The sequence below is a fragment of the Globicephala melas genome, chromosome 16 (assembly GCF_963455315.2).
Source record: "Globicephala melas chromosome 16, mGloMel1.2, whole genome shotgun sequence".
Lineage (NCBI taxonomy): Eukaryota > Metazoa > Chordata > Mammalia > Artiodactyla > Delphinidae > Globicephala > Globicephala melas.
In genome coordinates this window covers 61,459,320-61,475,450 of record NC_083329.1, presented here as the reverse complement: position 1 = coordinate 61,475,450, position 16,131 = coordinate 61,459,320, and the positions used below count along the sequence as shown (strand labels likewise).

Here is a 16,131-nt window from a genome sequence, read left to right as displayed (position 1 = left end):
TCTTATAGTTCTAGAGGCTGGAAGTCCAAGACCAAGGTGCTGGCAGATTCAGTGGGCCTGCTTTCTGGTTCATAGAAGGCATTTTCTCACTGTGTCCTCACATAGGGGAAGGGACCAGGGATCTCTCTGGGGCCTCTTTTCTAAGGGCAGTAACCTACATGATGAGGGCACCCCCCTCATGACCTAATCACCTCCTAACACAATCACCCTGAGGATTACTACTTCAATACATGAATTGTGGGGAGACATGAACACTTAGACCACAGCCTAAACGGCATATTCAAATTATGGTAATTTGAGGAGGGGTTTTATTTATTTATTTTTATAAAGAGCCTGTTTACAAAGGTGTGGGGGCTGTAGGGAAGCAGAAGGGGGAGCACAATCGCTCGGGATTAGCAGTGGTGAAGCGGTTACCATCCCTAGGTCTGAAGGGATGAGAGGAGGGAGCAGTGGCTGGAGCCCAGAAAGAGAGAGACATGCAGAGACTTCCCAGAGAGGAGCAGTGATACAGGGACACAGTCAACCCAAGGCCACCTCACTGAGAGGCACTGAGGGGAGTCCCTGGCCTGTCACTGTGCTCTCCCCTTCTCCCTTCCTCCCATATCCTGCTCACTGACAGGCGGGCTCAGATCGGCCAGCCTCCGGGCCAGAGCTGGGTGGGGCAGGGTGCGGATGAGACCTGAGGGCAGATGGAAGACACCAGGCACAGCAGGGAACATCCCGAACGAACAAGGGGCCCCAAGTGTGGCGAAATGTCAGCGAAATGTCAATGAAAATACCTCATTAGGGCTGAGAGCTCCATAGCTGCCCCTCAACATCAGCCATTCCTTTTCCTCGGTAATACCACCCATCTCCCCCAAGGGCCCTCCTGTCGGGGTCCCACTGGTCTCTCCAGAGCTGTGCTCAGAGTGGAGTGCCCACGACTCACGGAGACCTGGCTCGGCCACTAACCTCGGCAACCACGGTCAAATCCCTTCTTCTGAGCCTCAGTTTCCTTAAATGCAAAACCAGGAGAGTTACCAGATGAACTTCCAGGACTGCTTCTGTAGCACTGACCTTCTAGAAAGGCTCATGGCCCCCTTCCAAACAGTCCTGGGAAGGGAGTAAAACACGGATTGTCCTTTTGGGGAAACCAAGGCTCAGGGAGACTTGCTGGAGGTCGCTGACCACGTGGGGACTAGAACAAGCTGCCATCTCTTGTCAGAGTTGTTTCCGGAGCCAGGCCTGCCCTGGCCCTGCTTCCCTTGAGGGTACGGCCCGTACCCGTGTTTATTTTCAACGAGTGCAGCAGGCAGCATGAAGCTGCATGGTTTCTCTTGTGCTCTTGTTTGTGCATGTGGCTGTGAAGGGAGAGGTGTAAGAATGGTGGTTTCAACCAGGCTTCCAGAGCTTGGCAATCCCCCCGCCCAACTTGGGGATTCAGGGTCAGTGCAATGTCACCGCTGGGCTTTTGAGCCTATGGGTCCACGCGGACCTCAAAGGGCTTAATTTGTAGGGAGCTTCAAAGAGAGTCAGGAGGGCTGTGTCAGCAACTCTGAACCCCACTGACAACGGCCCTTCACAGCCGAATCCTACCAGGTCTAGGAGGCTACCCTGAATCTTGCCAGCCACCCCATGGGCCTGTGTTCTGAGGCCTGTGTCCCAGGCACATGAAACAAGGACCAGTTCATTTTATATCACAGCCTGAGGCTCTGGGGATTCCTGCATGCCAAGCCCAGGAGGCCCTCAGACGCTACCTGGTTGAAACCACTGCCTTCTCTCCTCGAACCGTGGGACGGGGAGAGCTGTTAGTCTGCCAGATGGGTTCTGCTGAAATTAGAGTTTCCAAACTGGTTGCTCCGGATCAGTCATGGCCTGCATACATGTCCTCTTTGGTTTGTACTGTGCTTGCCCATATAGGTTTATTTTTACAAAGTGAAATGAATTGCTAACACTTGTAAGTCACGCTGGGATTTCTGGTTACTTTAAGAAATTAGAAAACCTGGCAGCACTGGGCTCACATTCCTGCCTGGGAATGTTTGGCTGGTGCAGAGCTGTCCATCCCCCCACCCCCTCCCTGGATAAGACGTGCCCTTTGGTTCACCAGAATCCTCACCATTCCCTCTTGTTTCTCGGCTCAGAGCTGAATGCCCATTGGCATTGATCACTGTTTATGCTGCTGTTACTCAAATCAGAGAGTTATGAGGAAAGTAAAATATTTTGGGTCCCCCCATTTCCAGCCAAAGTGGAAAAATAGTTTATTTACATTATTTGCCTACCCCTGGGGTCAACCACCCGTTCTGTTGGGTAGGGTTGCTAATGTAGAAGTTTATCTCCAAGGCTGTGTTTGGTCTCCATCCCTCTCCTCTGCCACAAGCAACACCATCACGCTCACCGTCACATCACATTTATTGGTCCTCTGGCAGGCTGTATACACAATGAGACAGGTCAAAAGAGCTCTGGATTTGTCTGAGAGGCAAAGCTTGGTGGGCAAAGGAAACAGAGCAAACAGAGCAGCGGGGGCCAAAGGGGTTAGATCTAATATGATGAAGAATTCACCACGCTAGAAGAGGGGCTGTAAGGGAATGGTACAAATGACACCAGGCAGCCTGGTGGGAACAGCCTCCTGGCCTTCTGCCCGGCTCCTGACCTGAGCTGGGACCTGTGTAGCAGTGGCCCAACTCCAGCTCATTTCTGGGGCTTGAGAATATCGAAGAGCTAAGGTAGTTTGGACAGGGCGACTCAGGGCTGGCCTGTAAATTCAGCCACCGCACTGAAAAAAAAAAAGCCTCAGTTTTCCAACTATCTAATGGGGATATGGAGATAGGTCCTCTGGGTCCCTTCGTGAGACCCCTCCAGTTGGGCACACTGGTCCTCTCAGGGCCCACTGCTCTCACCACACTGGCCCACTCCGGTTTCCTGGAGGCTCCCCCAGAAGCCCTTGGGGCGCATACTCCAGGCATGTCCCCCCTGCCAGGTGGGGCAAGCACTTAGCGTGGTAGGAGAATCTCAGGTGACCATGCTTCAGACAGCACTTCACCTCGTGTGAGCCAGACTTTGGAGTCTGGTCACAGGTACCGAGAAGGTCGTCGTCCCAGCCATAGTCTGCATCCCAGACCTGCACCCTCAGGGGGCCCCCTGTGGTCAGAACCACATCCCCGAAGTCCAGCCGTGTCATCCACCTGGGGTGGTTATTGTTCTGCACCGTGTCGGTCCTCAGCTCCTGGCCGCCGAAGAAGACCTTCAGGTAGGCGTCCGTGGCAGTGGTCAAGTCTCCCCACAGACCCGTCGCCACGAAGTTCATGACCTCCAGGTGGGCTAGGCCCCTCTTCCTGGGACAGCAGTCCTGGTTGATGGCCGCCGAGCCATGGCACAGGCACTGGCACGGGTCCTTAGGGTTCTTGCGCTGCCCCGGGGGGCACGGGCGGCTGCAGTCCCTCCAGCGTGCCCTGTCCGTCACGTACTTGCTCACAGCCTGCCTGAGCGCCTCCCGCTGCGGGTCCTGGCTGTCCAGGAGCATGTGGAGCGGCTCTAGCGTGTAGTCCACCAGGCCGGGGCTGTCCTGCAACGAGGCCACCCAGGCTGAGAACTGCTCGGGCCCGGCCTGGTTCCCGAACAGCAGGTCATGCATGGACGTGTGGTGGCCGCCAACGACCTCAGAGCAGCGTTCCCGGTAGGCCTGGTGGAAGGAGGCCCCCATCTTGTGCTGTTTCTTCTTCTCCTCACACTTCTTGAATGCCGACGAGGCACTGGTGTGGCTTTTTATGCTGACCTCGGCCTCGACGGCCAGGCAGTCCTCAACCTCCTGGGCCGTGAGCCCTTCCAGGGCCAGCTCGCAGGTGCGCAGGGCGGTGAGGGCCGAGATGCGGCCGCCCAGCTCCATGGACCGGATGAAGTGGGTACCATAGCTGGAGATGAGCCTCCGGTAGTCAGGCTCGGTGGAGATGTTGAAGTGGGGGGGCAGGGTCTTGAGGGCCCTCTTGAACTCAGGGTGCAGTGGGGGAGCGTGCACCAGGTGGAAACTGAGGGGAGAGAAAAACATCAGGTGGACCCAGTGGTGGGTAGTGTTTTCCCCTGGATAACTCCTGTGAGATTGCCCAAGCTCCCATTAAATGGCGGAACTAGAACTTGGACCCAGGCGGCCTGGCTCCAAAGCTCAAGCTCTGAACCGCCAAGCCAGCAGGGAAACCCCCCCCCCCGCCCGTTGCCCCTTGGTGACCTAGGGACTTCGTGTAGGTATTTTTGTCTCTCTTTTTCAAAAAAAGTTTTTTCTCTTCTTTTTCTTTTTCTTTTCTAATTTTACAAGCGATGGTGAGACACCGATGGTTTCTCTCTGGCTTTGGAACCTAGTCCTGTGGCCTTTGTCTGTCTGTCCCCTGGGTTGGGCCTTGTATACCTGGGCTCCTGACAACTCTGGCCGCGCAGGCAGGAGCGCCCTGTCTCACTGTGTGGGAAACACGGCCTCCCGTGAGAGAAGTCAGGGTGGGTGACTCTGGGTCCCATGCGTTTCTTCGGGTGAGTAGGTCCCTGAGGGCTCAGGGCATGGCTGCTCTTGTTCAACCTGTAGCCCGAGTTCTTAGCACGGAGCTTGGCAAGGCAGAAGTGAAGAGCGCTTGAACGGATGAAAGAGGCCCAGGGATAGGAGGGCCCCAGCCAGGCCTCCTGCCCGCAGGAAGCTAGCACTGCCCGGGGAAGTGGCGCTTGGGTGCTCAGTAGACCAGACCGGCACCACCTGGGGCTCTGAGCATAGCCTTGCTGGCTTGCCCTCCACCTGTTCTCTCCCTGGGTTCTTCCAGATCAGGGCCTCAGGGAAGGGGGTACGTGGGAACCAAGACTGCCATCTCCTCCTGGCGGAAGTGGCCTCCAGCTCCCCACGCTGCCATTCCAGGGCTCCCAGACCACCCCGAGTTTCCCACGCCTTTTCCAAGTCCCGTCCACCCTCCACTCCCCCAACCCCGGCGCTCACCTGTAGAAGCGACACTCCACTGAGTCCAGGCTGAAGCGGTACTGGTCCTGGTGAGTCTTCTGGGCCGCGAAGTTGGCTTCCTTGGAGTGCGAGCCCGCCACGGTCACGCGCGCGTTGATGCTGGGCTTGGGAGTCACGTCCAGCCCCACCCGCCAGTCGTTACGGATGGTGTTGGCCGCCGCCCCAGCCACCTCCTCGGTGGAGCGACCCTCACCCTTGACCACTTTGCGGTTGCAGCCCGAGCCCTGGGCGCGCCAGTCGGTGAGCGCCAGGGGCAGTCGCTGGACGGCGCCCTGCTGCAGGGCGTTGCGGCAGAGGGTGCAGGTGCCGTCGGACCGCAGGAAGCGCTGTGTGTCCACCGGGAAGGAGCCTGAGCGCCGGAGGCTGGTCACATCCACGCCCTCCCCTGCCAGCCAGGAGCCGGGCACGAACTTGAGGTTGCGCCGGCACTCAGAGCGTGCGGCCGTGTAGCAGGGGGCAGGGGTGGGTGCGGGCAGAAGCAGGAGGAGGACGCTGGGGAGGAGCGCTTGGGAGGCCATGGAGCTGTGGAGACAGAGGGCAGAAGCTGTGGGCAGGGGCATGGAGGAGGGCCGACCCCTCCAACTGGAGCTTATCAGGCCTTATGGGATGGGGAGGGAATGAGATATCTCCTAAGTCATTGGATGTCAGAGCTGGCATGGCCTTTACAAACCTGGTCCACCCCCTACATTGTACAGATGGACCGAAAGAGGGGAGTGGACTTGCCCAAGGTCACACAGCCAGGAGGAGACCCTTGCTAGGATTTCACTATTTAGGCCAAATGGGAATCCAGATGGATGGTTTTGTCCCCAGGACCACAGCTCCTGCTGGTGGAGAGGGGGCTCTGCGTGCAGAGGAGGGGACGGAGAGTAACCATAGAAGATTTGGGGAGGGATCTGGGGAATCTGGGAACGCTAGGGAAGCCTGGATTCTGGAGAGGCATCATTGTGGACCCAAGAACAAGCCATGCTTTCTTTTCCCACCTCACCTCTCTCATTATCTCCCCCCACCCCCATTAAGCCCTTAACAGAATTGGAAAAGAAATGAGGTCGTGCATCACCCTCATTCTCCCCATTTCCCCTTTGGGGCCCTCTCTCTGAGCTCACGGAGGAACATCAGCCTGAATTCTAGAATAAAAGCGGCCTATGCGCCTGTGCCCCTAGATCCTGTGTGGGGAGGGGCCGTTCAGTTCGCTCGTCTCCTCTTTGGCATTCCCTGCCACGCTCCTCGGGATTCTGGCCGCGTCTGCAAGCTGCCTGCTGCCGACTCTCGGACAGTGCTTAGCTGAAAGGTTCTTCCTCACTTTGAGGCGGCTCTGAAGCTTCGCTGGGCCTGCTTATGATCTGGAATCTCCTCTCTCTACCCCGTCCAGACTGAGCTCCTCAGAGGCCTCTCCACTCTGGCACCTGCCAGGGACGGACAGCGGCTTGTCTGAGGCCCGGGGGATTACGGAGAGCAGGAACTTCCCCTGTATCCCAGCTGGAACCTTCCGTGCCTTACCTAAAGGAGTGGCTTGAACGGTGGAATTCTAGGCAAAATGGCAGGCCCCAGGGAGGTAACTAGGAGAAGGGGAGTCTGCTGAAGGCCCTCCGATCATCTTGCTTAGGCAGCCAGCATAGTTCATAACCTTAGTCTAAAGAACTCAGTCTCCATCCTGACCCTCGTCATGTTGTTTCCCGGGGAGCCCGTTTCCAGCTTTCTTAGTTTTAACTGTCAGCCTTTGAAGGGGCCTTAAAGACTGTGTACTCCAACCTCTTCATTTTGTATAAGAGAAAACTGAAGCCCAGGGTGGGCATGAGGCTGCCCAGCAAGTTAGTGACACGGCACAGTCTGGACCCAAGTCTTTTGCCTCATGGGCTACAGCATTTCCTCCTCCATCAGCCTCTTCCCCAGACAGAGCAGCCCTACTCTTGTGCCCCTCTGTCCCCACTCAGCGGCTCCCAGCCTCCCTGACGCCCTGCTTCCTCCCTACCTGGAGTCCTGTGTTGAGATGCTCCTACGAGAGAGACACCCTCTCTCCCCACGGGAGGCTCCTGAAATGGTGGTGCAGCCCCCCAGGCCACAGTTCACAGCTCATCACAGCTCATCACGCAGGCCACAGTTCACATCACTTCTGCTTCCTGCCCCGCCCCCCAGCTCTAGTCATGGGTCCCCTTTGCTCTGCCTCGCCCACCAGCATCCACCCTGCCCTCACCTTCTCATCCGGCCTGCTGACAGCCCTCAGGAAGCAAGCCGAGAGGGCCAGAGGCTCCTCTGTGAAGCAGAGCCGCCTGGGGCATGGGAACCCCGGGGCCAACAGGTGAGGTGTAGTGGGTGGAGCGAGAACACAGCGGGCTGAGAGCTTCGAGATTCAGCTCTGGTGCTGCTGACGGGCCAGCAGGGACAGCTTCCCTGCTTCTCCCCGCAGCATCGCATGTGTGGGCCGTCAGAGGCAGCACAGAGTAGGAGCTCGGGAGCCAGTCCGCCTGGACTTGGGCCAGCTCGGGTGCGCGCTAACCGTGTGGCCTGATCAGCTTCTTTAGCCGCTCTGTGCCTCAGTTTCCTCATCTCAACCCCATGGGTTGTGAAGAACTGGGGAGTTTCTACGTGTGAAGTGCTCAGAACAGTGCCTGGCCCTCTGTGAGTGTTAAAGCACGTGACCATTCCCTCCTCCCGGGGCAGTGGGGAGAAAATAAATGTTGTTCACATCTGCTTGCCCACTTCCTGCCCACACGTGCACCCCAGCCCAGGCCAGGTTCTGGGCCCCAAACGCAGACCTCAGGACAGGGTCTCCTGTTCCTCACTTTGTGAGGGGAACCAGTGGCCGTGCTGGTCTCCAGCCTCCTCCCTAGCCCTGGTCTGTGATTGACCCCATAGTGCAGGTGGGCGGGCAGCTGTGCGACACTGCGAGGAAGAGAGACTTGGGTGAGGCCAGAGGCGTGGGGCCTTCTCCAACCTTTGTCTTACATGAGGTTTCCATGGGTTGAGTGACTCACAGGACAACTTCTGGGGGGGCAAAGTCATACTGGTCTGAGGTGGAGATAGCTGGGTAAGTGGGGAACTGTTCTTGTGAGTTCACCCTCTAACTGTGTTAGCGACAGGAAAAAGTAGCCACAGGCCTCAGACCACATGTGACACCATGGGATGGCTCATCCCTTGAGTTTATGTCCCCCACTGTGTCCCCTGCTCTTACGGGAACTGGGGTTTAAACTGTCTTCTCGAAACCCAGCCCCATCTCCTCCCCACAATGTCCCCCTCCCTGTCCTAGAATTTGCGGCCTCCTGACCCCCTTCTAGCTCCCGCCCGCGGCCTAAGTCAGATATCCAGGCTGTGAGGAGTTTGGTTTTGACCGTGCTCAGAAGACCAGTTTGAGAGGCGTGGAACCCTGCAGAAAATCTGTAGGAAGAGAAAGGTGAGGTAGGGGAGACAGGTTGTAATCCCAACTTCGATGCAAACTTGCTTTGTGACTCTTGGCAGTAGAGTTTTCACCCCTTTCTAGGTTCGTTTCCTCATCTCTAAAACCAAAGGGAGGACTTAGGGCTTTTCTAAGGATCCTAATGCTGAAACGTGCATTTAGTAGTTTTCACTCGGCGTATGAAGTGGCGAATGTCCAAGAGATGCTGGTGGGGGGCGGTCCATGAAAGAGCAGTGATGACGTTGAAGTTTACAACTACTGGTTTTGGCCTGTGTAGCTGATGACAGCTGTCCTCTCCGACTGAAACTTAGCACTTGAAATGTGTTTTAATCACAGTTTTTCCACAGAGACGTAAGATGCAATTTTCAGACACCATCTGTAGGGTTTATTATTAACAACTTTGTTGAAATATAATTCACATACCATACAATTCACCCATTTAAAGTGTACAGTTCAGTGGGTTTTAGTATATTCGCAGAGTTGTGCAACCGTCACCACAATCAATTTTAGAACGTTTTCATCACTCCCGCAAAGAAACCGTGTACCCGTTAGCAGTCACTGCTCCTTCCCCCGACGCCAATCTACTTTCTGTCTCTATGGATTTTCCTGTTAATTGAATCATACAAGGTGTGACTTTTTGTATCTGGCTTATTCCACGTAACATAATCTTGTCAAGGTTCATCCAAGCTGTAGTATGTATCAATGCCGTATTCCTTCTATGGCTGAATAATATTCCATTGTATGGACGTACCACATTTGTTTATCCATTTATCAGTTGATGGACATTTTGGTTGTTTTCACTTTCTGGCTATTGTGAATAATGCTGCTATGAACATTTGTGTACAGATTCTTTGTGTGTACATATGTTTTCATTTCTCTTGGATCTATATGTAGGAGTGGAATTGGCGGGTCTACAGTAACTCTTTAGGAACTGTTTTCCTACGTGGCTGCATCGTTTTACATTGCCACCAGCAGTGTATGAGAGTTCCAAGTTCTCCGCATCCTTGTTATTATCTGACTTTTTGATTATAGCCATTCTTATGTGTGTGAAGTGTTGTCTCATTGTGGTTTTGATGTGATTCCCCAGTGGCTAATGATGTTGAGCATCTTTTCATTTGCTTATTGGTCACTTGTATATCTTTTTTGGAGCAATGTCTATTTGAATCCCTTGCCCATTTTTGAATTGGGTTATTTGTCTTCTTCTTATTGATTTATAATAGTTCTTTATTTCAGATTCTAGACCCTTATCAGGTATATGATTTGCAAATGTTTTCTCCTATTCTCTGAGTTGTTTTTTCACTCACTTGATGGTGTCCTTCGAAGCATGAATGATGTTAATTTTGATGAAGCCCAATTTATCTATTTTTTTTCTTTTGTTGGTTATACTTTTAGTGTCCTATCTAAAAGTCTTTGCTTAACCCAAGGTCATGAAAAACCCTATATTTTCTTCTAAGAGTCTTATAGGTAGCTCTTACATTTAGGCCTGTGATCTACTTGGCGTTTATATTGTGTATGGAAAGGGGTCCACCTTCATTCTTATGCACGTGGATATAGTTTTGATATATATTTTTTTGAGGTTACAAAATGTTTACTCTTGACAGAAAAGCTCCATGGATACTCTACACAGAATGCATGAGAAAGACACTGATCCTGAGGACATCTACTTATATAAACTATGCCTACTGCAAACACGAACTGTAATGAAAGGAAGGAGGTCCTTTAACAAATCCTGTGTTTAGATTGTACTTACTGTGCATATTTTAGAGATCCAAAATGCAGTCCCAGGCGTTGTTCCCTTCGTCCTGTGATCATTCTTTGTTCCCTTTTCTTTACAGATTTGTGAAACTTTGGGATTCTTCCTCGCCCCTCAAATGAGTTATCCATAGTTATTCTCGAGTTATCACCTTCAGTCACATGAAATAAGTTGAAGAGTTTTTCCACTTTCTCCATGCTGTGGCAGAGTTTGTAGAAGGCTCAGTTTTTGTAATTGGGTAGATTTGTAACTGCAGGGCCCATGCCTTCAATAGCTCTGTTCAGGTTCTCCAGCTGTTTTTCTGGTATCGGTTTTGGCAAGTTACATTTTTCTAGGAAACCTTCTTGTCTGTAAAATTTCACACTTGTGGTCATGAAGTTATTTACAACAGTCTCTCTCTTTCTCTTAAAAGTTTTTTTTTCTTAATCGGTAGTGATACCCCTTTTTTAGATTATAATTTTTATTATGGTTTTTCTCTTTTTTCCAGATCATTCTTGTTAACGATTTTTATGTAGTTTTGTTACTTTTCTCAAAGAATCTGCTCTTGGCTTTATTCATCCTCTACATTGTATCATTATTTTCCATTTTGTTCATTTCATTCTTATATTTTTATTTCCTTCCTTTTTCCTGTATTCTTTGGGTTTCTTCTATTGTTCTTTTTCTAATGTCTTGAGATGAATCCTTAGTTCATTAACTTTCACTCTTCTTTTTTGAACTGATGTATAACATTATTATTAGTTTCTGGTGTACAACATAACAATTTGATGTTTGTATATATTGTGAAATTATTACTACAAAAAGTCTAGTTAACATCCATCGCCTTACTTAGTTACAAAATCTTTTCTTTTACTTGTGGTGAGAACTTCAAAGATCTCTTCTCTTAACAGCTTTCAAATATGCAATACAGTATGATTAGCTGTAGTCACCATGCTGTAGATTACATCCCCAGGACTTATTTGTGGCTGGAAGTCTGTACCCTTTGGCCTCCTTCACCCATCTCACTGACCCCCAACCCCTGCCAATTTGTTCTCTGTATTTATGAGTTTGGCTTTTAACGAGAAGAGTCCATATATAAATAAGATCATATGGTATTTGTCTTTCTCTGTCTGACTTATTTCACTTACCATAACATCCTTAAGGTCCATCCATGCTGTTGCAAATGGCAAGATTTCCTTCTTCTTTATGGCTGAATAATAATTATAAATATATATATATGTTTGTATATCTATCATCTATCTATAATTTTCTTAATTTTCTTTATCCATTCATCCATCAATGGACACTTAGGTTGTTTCTGCATCTTGGCTCTTGTAAATAATGCTGCAATGAACATGGGGGTGCAGATACCTTTTCAAGTTAGTGTTTTTGTTTTCTTTGGACAAATACACAGATGGGGAATTACTGGATTAGACTTTCTTCTTTTTTAATGTAAGCATTTAAGCTTCTCCATTTCTCTAACAATCTTTCTAACTGCATCTCTAAAGTTTTGGTATGAAGTATTTTCATTATTGCCTAGTTTCTTCATATTTTCTAAATTTCCTTATGATTTTGCTTTGACCTGTGAGTTATTTTATTTATTTTTTTTTTGCGGTACGCGGGCCTCTCACTGTTGTGGCCTCTCCCGTTGCGGAGCACAGGCTCCGGACGCGCAGGCTCAGCGGCCATGGCTCACGGGCCCAGCTGCTCCGCGGCATGTGGGATCTTCCCGGACCGGGGCATGAACCCGCATCCCCTGCATCGGCAGGCAGACTCTCAACCACTGCGCCACCAGGGAAGCCCTTGAGTTATTTTTTTAAGTGTGCTTTTTACATTTTGAAGAAAATGGAGTTTTATTTATTTATTTAATTTTTGGCTGTGTTGGGTCTTTGTTGCTGCACGCGGGCTTTCTAGTTGCAGTGAGCAGGGGCTACTCTTCGTTGCAGTGCGCGGGCTTCTCATTGTGGTGGCTTCTCTTGTTGCAGAGCATGGGCTCCTGGCACACAGGCTTCAGTAGTTGTAGCGCACGGGCTTATTTGCTCTACGGCATGTGGGATCATCCCAGACCAGGGCTCAAACCCGTGTCCCCTGCATTGGCAGGCGGATTCTTAACCACTGCACCACCAGGGAAGTCCGAAAATGGAGTTTTAAATACTATCTTTCGGTTATTGATTTCTAACATAGTTGCATTGTAGTCAGAACATGTTGCCTATATGACAGCCATTCTTTGATGGTTGTTGAAATTTTCTCTGTGGTCTACTAAATGTTAAGTTTTTGTAAACGTTCCTATGTATTTGAGAAGAATATCTGTTTGCTAATTTTTGGTTGCAGGGTTCTATGTTCAAATCTATGGTTTGTCGATATATTAATTACTGAGAGAATCATTAAAATCTCCCACTGTGAAGACATTCAACATCTGTAGATTTCTCCCTGCAGCTAGAGTTCTGTCAACTTTTGCTTTAGGTTTTGAGGCTGTTTTATGAAACAAGTGTAGTATCATTTTGCCTTCTTGGTGAATTGAACTGTTTGTGTAGTGACCCTTTTAATTCCAAGTAATGTTTTTAGCCACAGTATCAATTTTGTCTCATATTAATAGAGCTATCCCAACTTTTTTTTACTATTGCTATTTTAGACACGGAACCCGTGTCCCTTGCATCGGCAGGCGGACTCTCAACCACTGTGCCACCAGGGAAGCCCCCATTCTCTCTATTTTTGACTTTTGCAATTAGCAATATAGTAGGCCTTCTCACTCTCTCTTCCTGGTCTGTTATACTCTTTCTTGTCTACTTTTTGTCTCTCTGTACTGTGTTCTCATTATTTTTCTCTAGTTCTTTGTTTCAGTTCACTGATTCTTGCTTTAGCTTTGTCTAATGTGCTATTTAATCCATCCATTGAGTTTTTAAATTAGGTAATACATTTACCAAGATTCAAAAATCAAAACAATATAAAAAGATATATAGTGATTAAACTCCTTCCTGCTCCTTTACCCACCTGCCCCCGCTCTAACTTACTTCCACAGGTGCCACTTTTTTCCTTTTCTTTTTTCTTATTTTTAGTTTCTTTGGTGTCTTCTCAGAATTTTTTCACACTGATACAAGCAAATACTAGTAGAAATGTTTTCTTATCTTCTCCCTTTCTCACACAAAAGGAAGCATGTTATACGTCTTGCTTTGTACTTTGATTTTGTTATTAAATAGTATAGTTTGGAGATATTTACATATCAGCACATAGTTTCCTCATTCTTTTATTTTTAAACACTTGCATAGTATTTTATTATATGGATGAACGATAACTTATTTGACCAGCCTCCAATTGATGGACATTTGAGTTCTTTACAGTCTTTTTCTCTTACAAACAATGCTGCAGTGAATAACCTTGTACATATCTTATTTTGGATATGTGCAGGTGTATCTGTGTATAAATTTCCAGAGGTTGAATTGCTGGGTCAGAACCTTATATATGTTCAATTTTGTTATAAACTACATGTATACATGCACACATGCATACACATATACATATATATATATATACATATGTTACACATATACATATAGAATATATATATACATACATATGTACATATATACATATATATACCCTCCATAGGGCTGGCATCAGTTTTCACTCCTACAGCAATGCATGAGTGGACCTGTTTTCCTTAGCCTTATCTACGGAGTATGTGGTCAAACTTCCAGATTTTTGTCTAGTTCATTTTTACTTTCAATGATTTATTATTTACTTATAAACTCTCTGTTTCATTCTGTTCCAACTTTTGTGATTATGTTTTCTTTTCCTTTAAAAAAGTTTAGAAACATTCAAACATACTCATTTAAAGTTTTATGTCTAGTCATGCCAATACCTGTAACCCTTGGTGTATCAAATCCTTTATGTTGTTATATCAGCTCACTCCCCCCTCTTAGTGGCTTGCATCCTTGAGCGTTTTGCTTGTAAGTTCAGATTGTGAGCTCATGCTTGATTGCCTTTATTTGTGGGAATCCCACAAAGCCTGGGTTGAGAAATTCCTCCAAAGTAGGTTTGCTTTGGTTTTATGAGGCACCTCCCAGTTTTACCAACCCATCTATTTGTATTAATTTTTTGGCTTGGCATACTAACCCATACATGTGGTGTAAATTTGGACCTCAAATGAAGGGGGAGGGGTAGGTCTGTGGTTATGATGTTTTAGGAGAGATTTTGTCCTTCCACTCAGATTTGAGAGTGAGACAAACAAATATCTTTCTTGACTGCCTTTCCCAATAAATACTTTCTCTTTCTAGTCTCCCCTTTCATTGACATTATTAACCCTTTGAGCAGTTATTTAGGTTTTATGTGGGATGATCTCAGCTTCATTTCCCCTACCCCACCCCCGTCCTTAAGACATGATTGCCTTTTACTCCTCTGGTCATTATAACTTGGGCTCTGGTTTTCCTGGATAGGCACATGCCCTCAGGGCATCCATGGCTGGTCTGCCTGCTTTCCTCCCTAGTTATTACTTCTTTGGTTTTGGCTCCTTGGGATTTCTCTTACTTATTTTAAATCTCATCTATGTTTTCTGATACATGTCACTATATTTAATTTGACCTTTCTAGGTGTTTTGCAGCAGGGGAGATTTTAAGGATAATTATTCTATAGTATTTGATCTCACAAATATTATTCATTCAATAAATGTTTTATTCATATTTATTCAAATATTCCTATTATTCAAATAAAATAGCACCTACTATGTGCTAGACTATTTTATTCTATTTTTTCTATTTTATTCCAAAAGATTCAAAAGCCTCTGATAAGTATAGCAACCACCAGCGAATTCATACACCATTAAATTAATGGAAAGTTTTTCCTGTTTTAACAAAGAGATCTAAGCATGGTGGATGCTGACATTTTCATGTGAAATCAACCCAACTTGGACAGCACTGAGAGGGCATTTGTAACACCCTTGCTTTGAGGTTCACCCCACCACATTAATATCTACTGAGAAGTCTCTATTAATAAAACAGGAATCTAGAATGCTAATGTGTATATCATAGAAATGAGTAGTAGAAGTAGAATCTCCTCCTTTTTTTTTTTATCAATAGAGATAATGAGGGTTGCTGTAAGGATATATCACTGTGGGAATCTTTCAGAGTGCTGGAACTACAAAGACATCAGGCTCCTCCCTCTCTCCTGTCCTTTCTGTATATCTCTTTCAGACTTTGCAGTCTTTCGTCTCCTCTTCTTTCTCTGCTCCGTTCTTCACTTTTCACTAGGTGCCTTCTTGGGTCACTCATTTGCTTCAATGGTCCCTTCATGGCTGTTTAAACATGGCAGCCCAGCCTTCCCAGTTGGCTCCCATGGCTCACTCTTTTGATTTTGTATAGCATGGACTTTACAGTTTACAAAGACTGTCACATACGTTATTGAATGTACCCCTAACAATGTTGTGACATAAGCAGAATGTTGTTATTCCTAATTATTTTATTTAATGAAAGACTGAGACCCAGCAAGAAGTACTTGCCCAGCATTACACAGCCAACAAGTGACAGAGCAGGGACCAAACCCAGGTTTTATGGCTCAAGGCTGGGTCTTTCTCAGAAGCCCAGTTCACATACAGCTGCCTAGTAAGTCCACATCCAAGTGAAATTCCAACGTCTGGAAAAATTGGATTTCTAACTGATCAGTGAGCTCCCGATTTTCTGATATTTCTATTAAAGAACAGTAGGTCTGGGATTTCTCTGTGAGAGTGGTGGCCTCAGATTATAGAGTTTAGAAAATTGATGTGGGTTTTGTGAATGTCTTGAGGGCCATGCTTGGCCATGTCTGGGAGTTTTGTAATGGGTTACTAGTGGCCAAGGCTTGTGAAAATTTAAACGTCTCACTGAGCTTAAAGCTGAATGGAAAAAAAAAAAAAAAAAGAAGCTCTGAGTAAGAGTCTGACTAATGGCTCTTTGGAAGAAATAGAGCAGTGTAGGAGACTTTTCCATGTGCCTTTCAGCTAGAAAAGTTTTGTCTTAAAACCCTGAAGCCTTATGCATTTGACCAGCACAAAGTACTGTGCACATTCATCTGTTG

The 16,131-nt window shown here is 47.8% G+C and overlaps 2 protein-coding genes across 2 annotated transcripts in view; one reads left to right on the top strand and one right to left on the bottom strand.

Annotated features, from left to right (window-relative positions):
* ADAMTS14 (ADAM metallopeptidase with thrombospondin type 1 motif 14) overlaps positions 1–16,131 on the top strand; it is a 147,330-nt gene that overhangs the window by 12,292 nt on the left and 118,907 nt on the right. The gene's annotated exons all lie outside the window — the stretch shown is intronic.
* On the bottom strand, positions 2,873–5,484 carry PRF1 (perforin 1). The gene is made up of 2 exons (XM_030862502.2): positions 4,946–5,484; positions 2,873–4,001 (listed from the first exon to the last, which is right to left on the bottom strand). The coding sequence occupies exons 1-2, from the start codon at positions 5,482–5,484 to the stop codon at positions 2,873–2,875; spliced, it is 1,668 nt and encodes a 555-aa protein (XP_030718362.1).

Bases quoted from the DNA above. Each gene is read 5' to 3' on its own strand.
- PRF1 (XM_030862502.2), bottom strand. From the start codon at position 5,484: ATGGCCTCCCAAGCGCTCCTCCCCAGCGTCCTCCTCCTGCTTCTGCCC. The intron at 4,002-4,945 runs GTGAGCGCCGGG...CTCTCCCCTCAG, and splicing joins GTGGAGTGTCGCTTCTACAG to TTTCCACCTGGTGCACGCTC.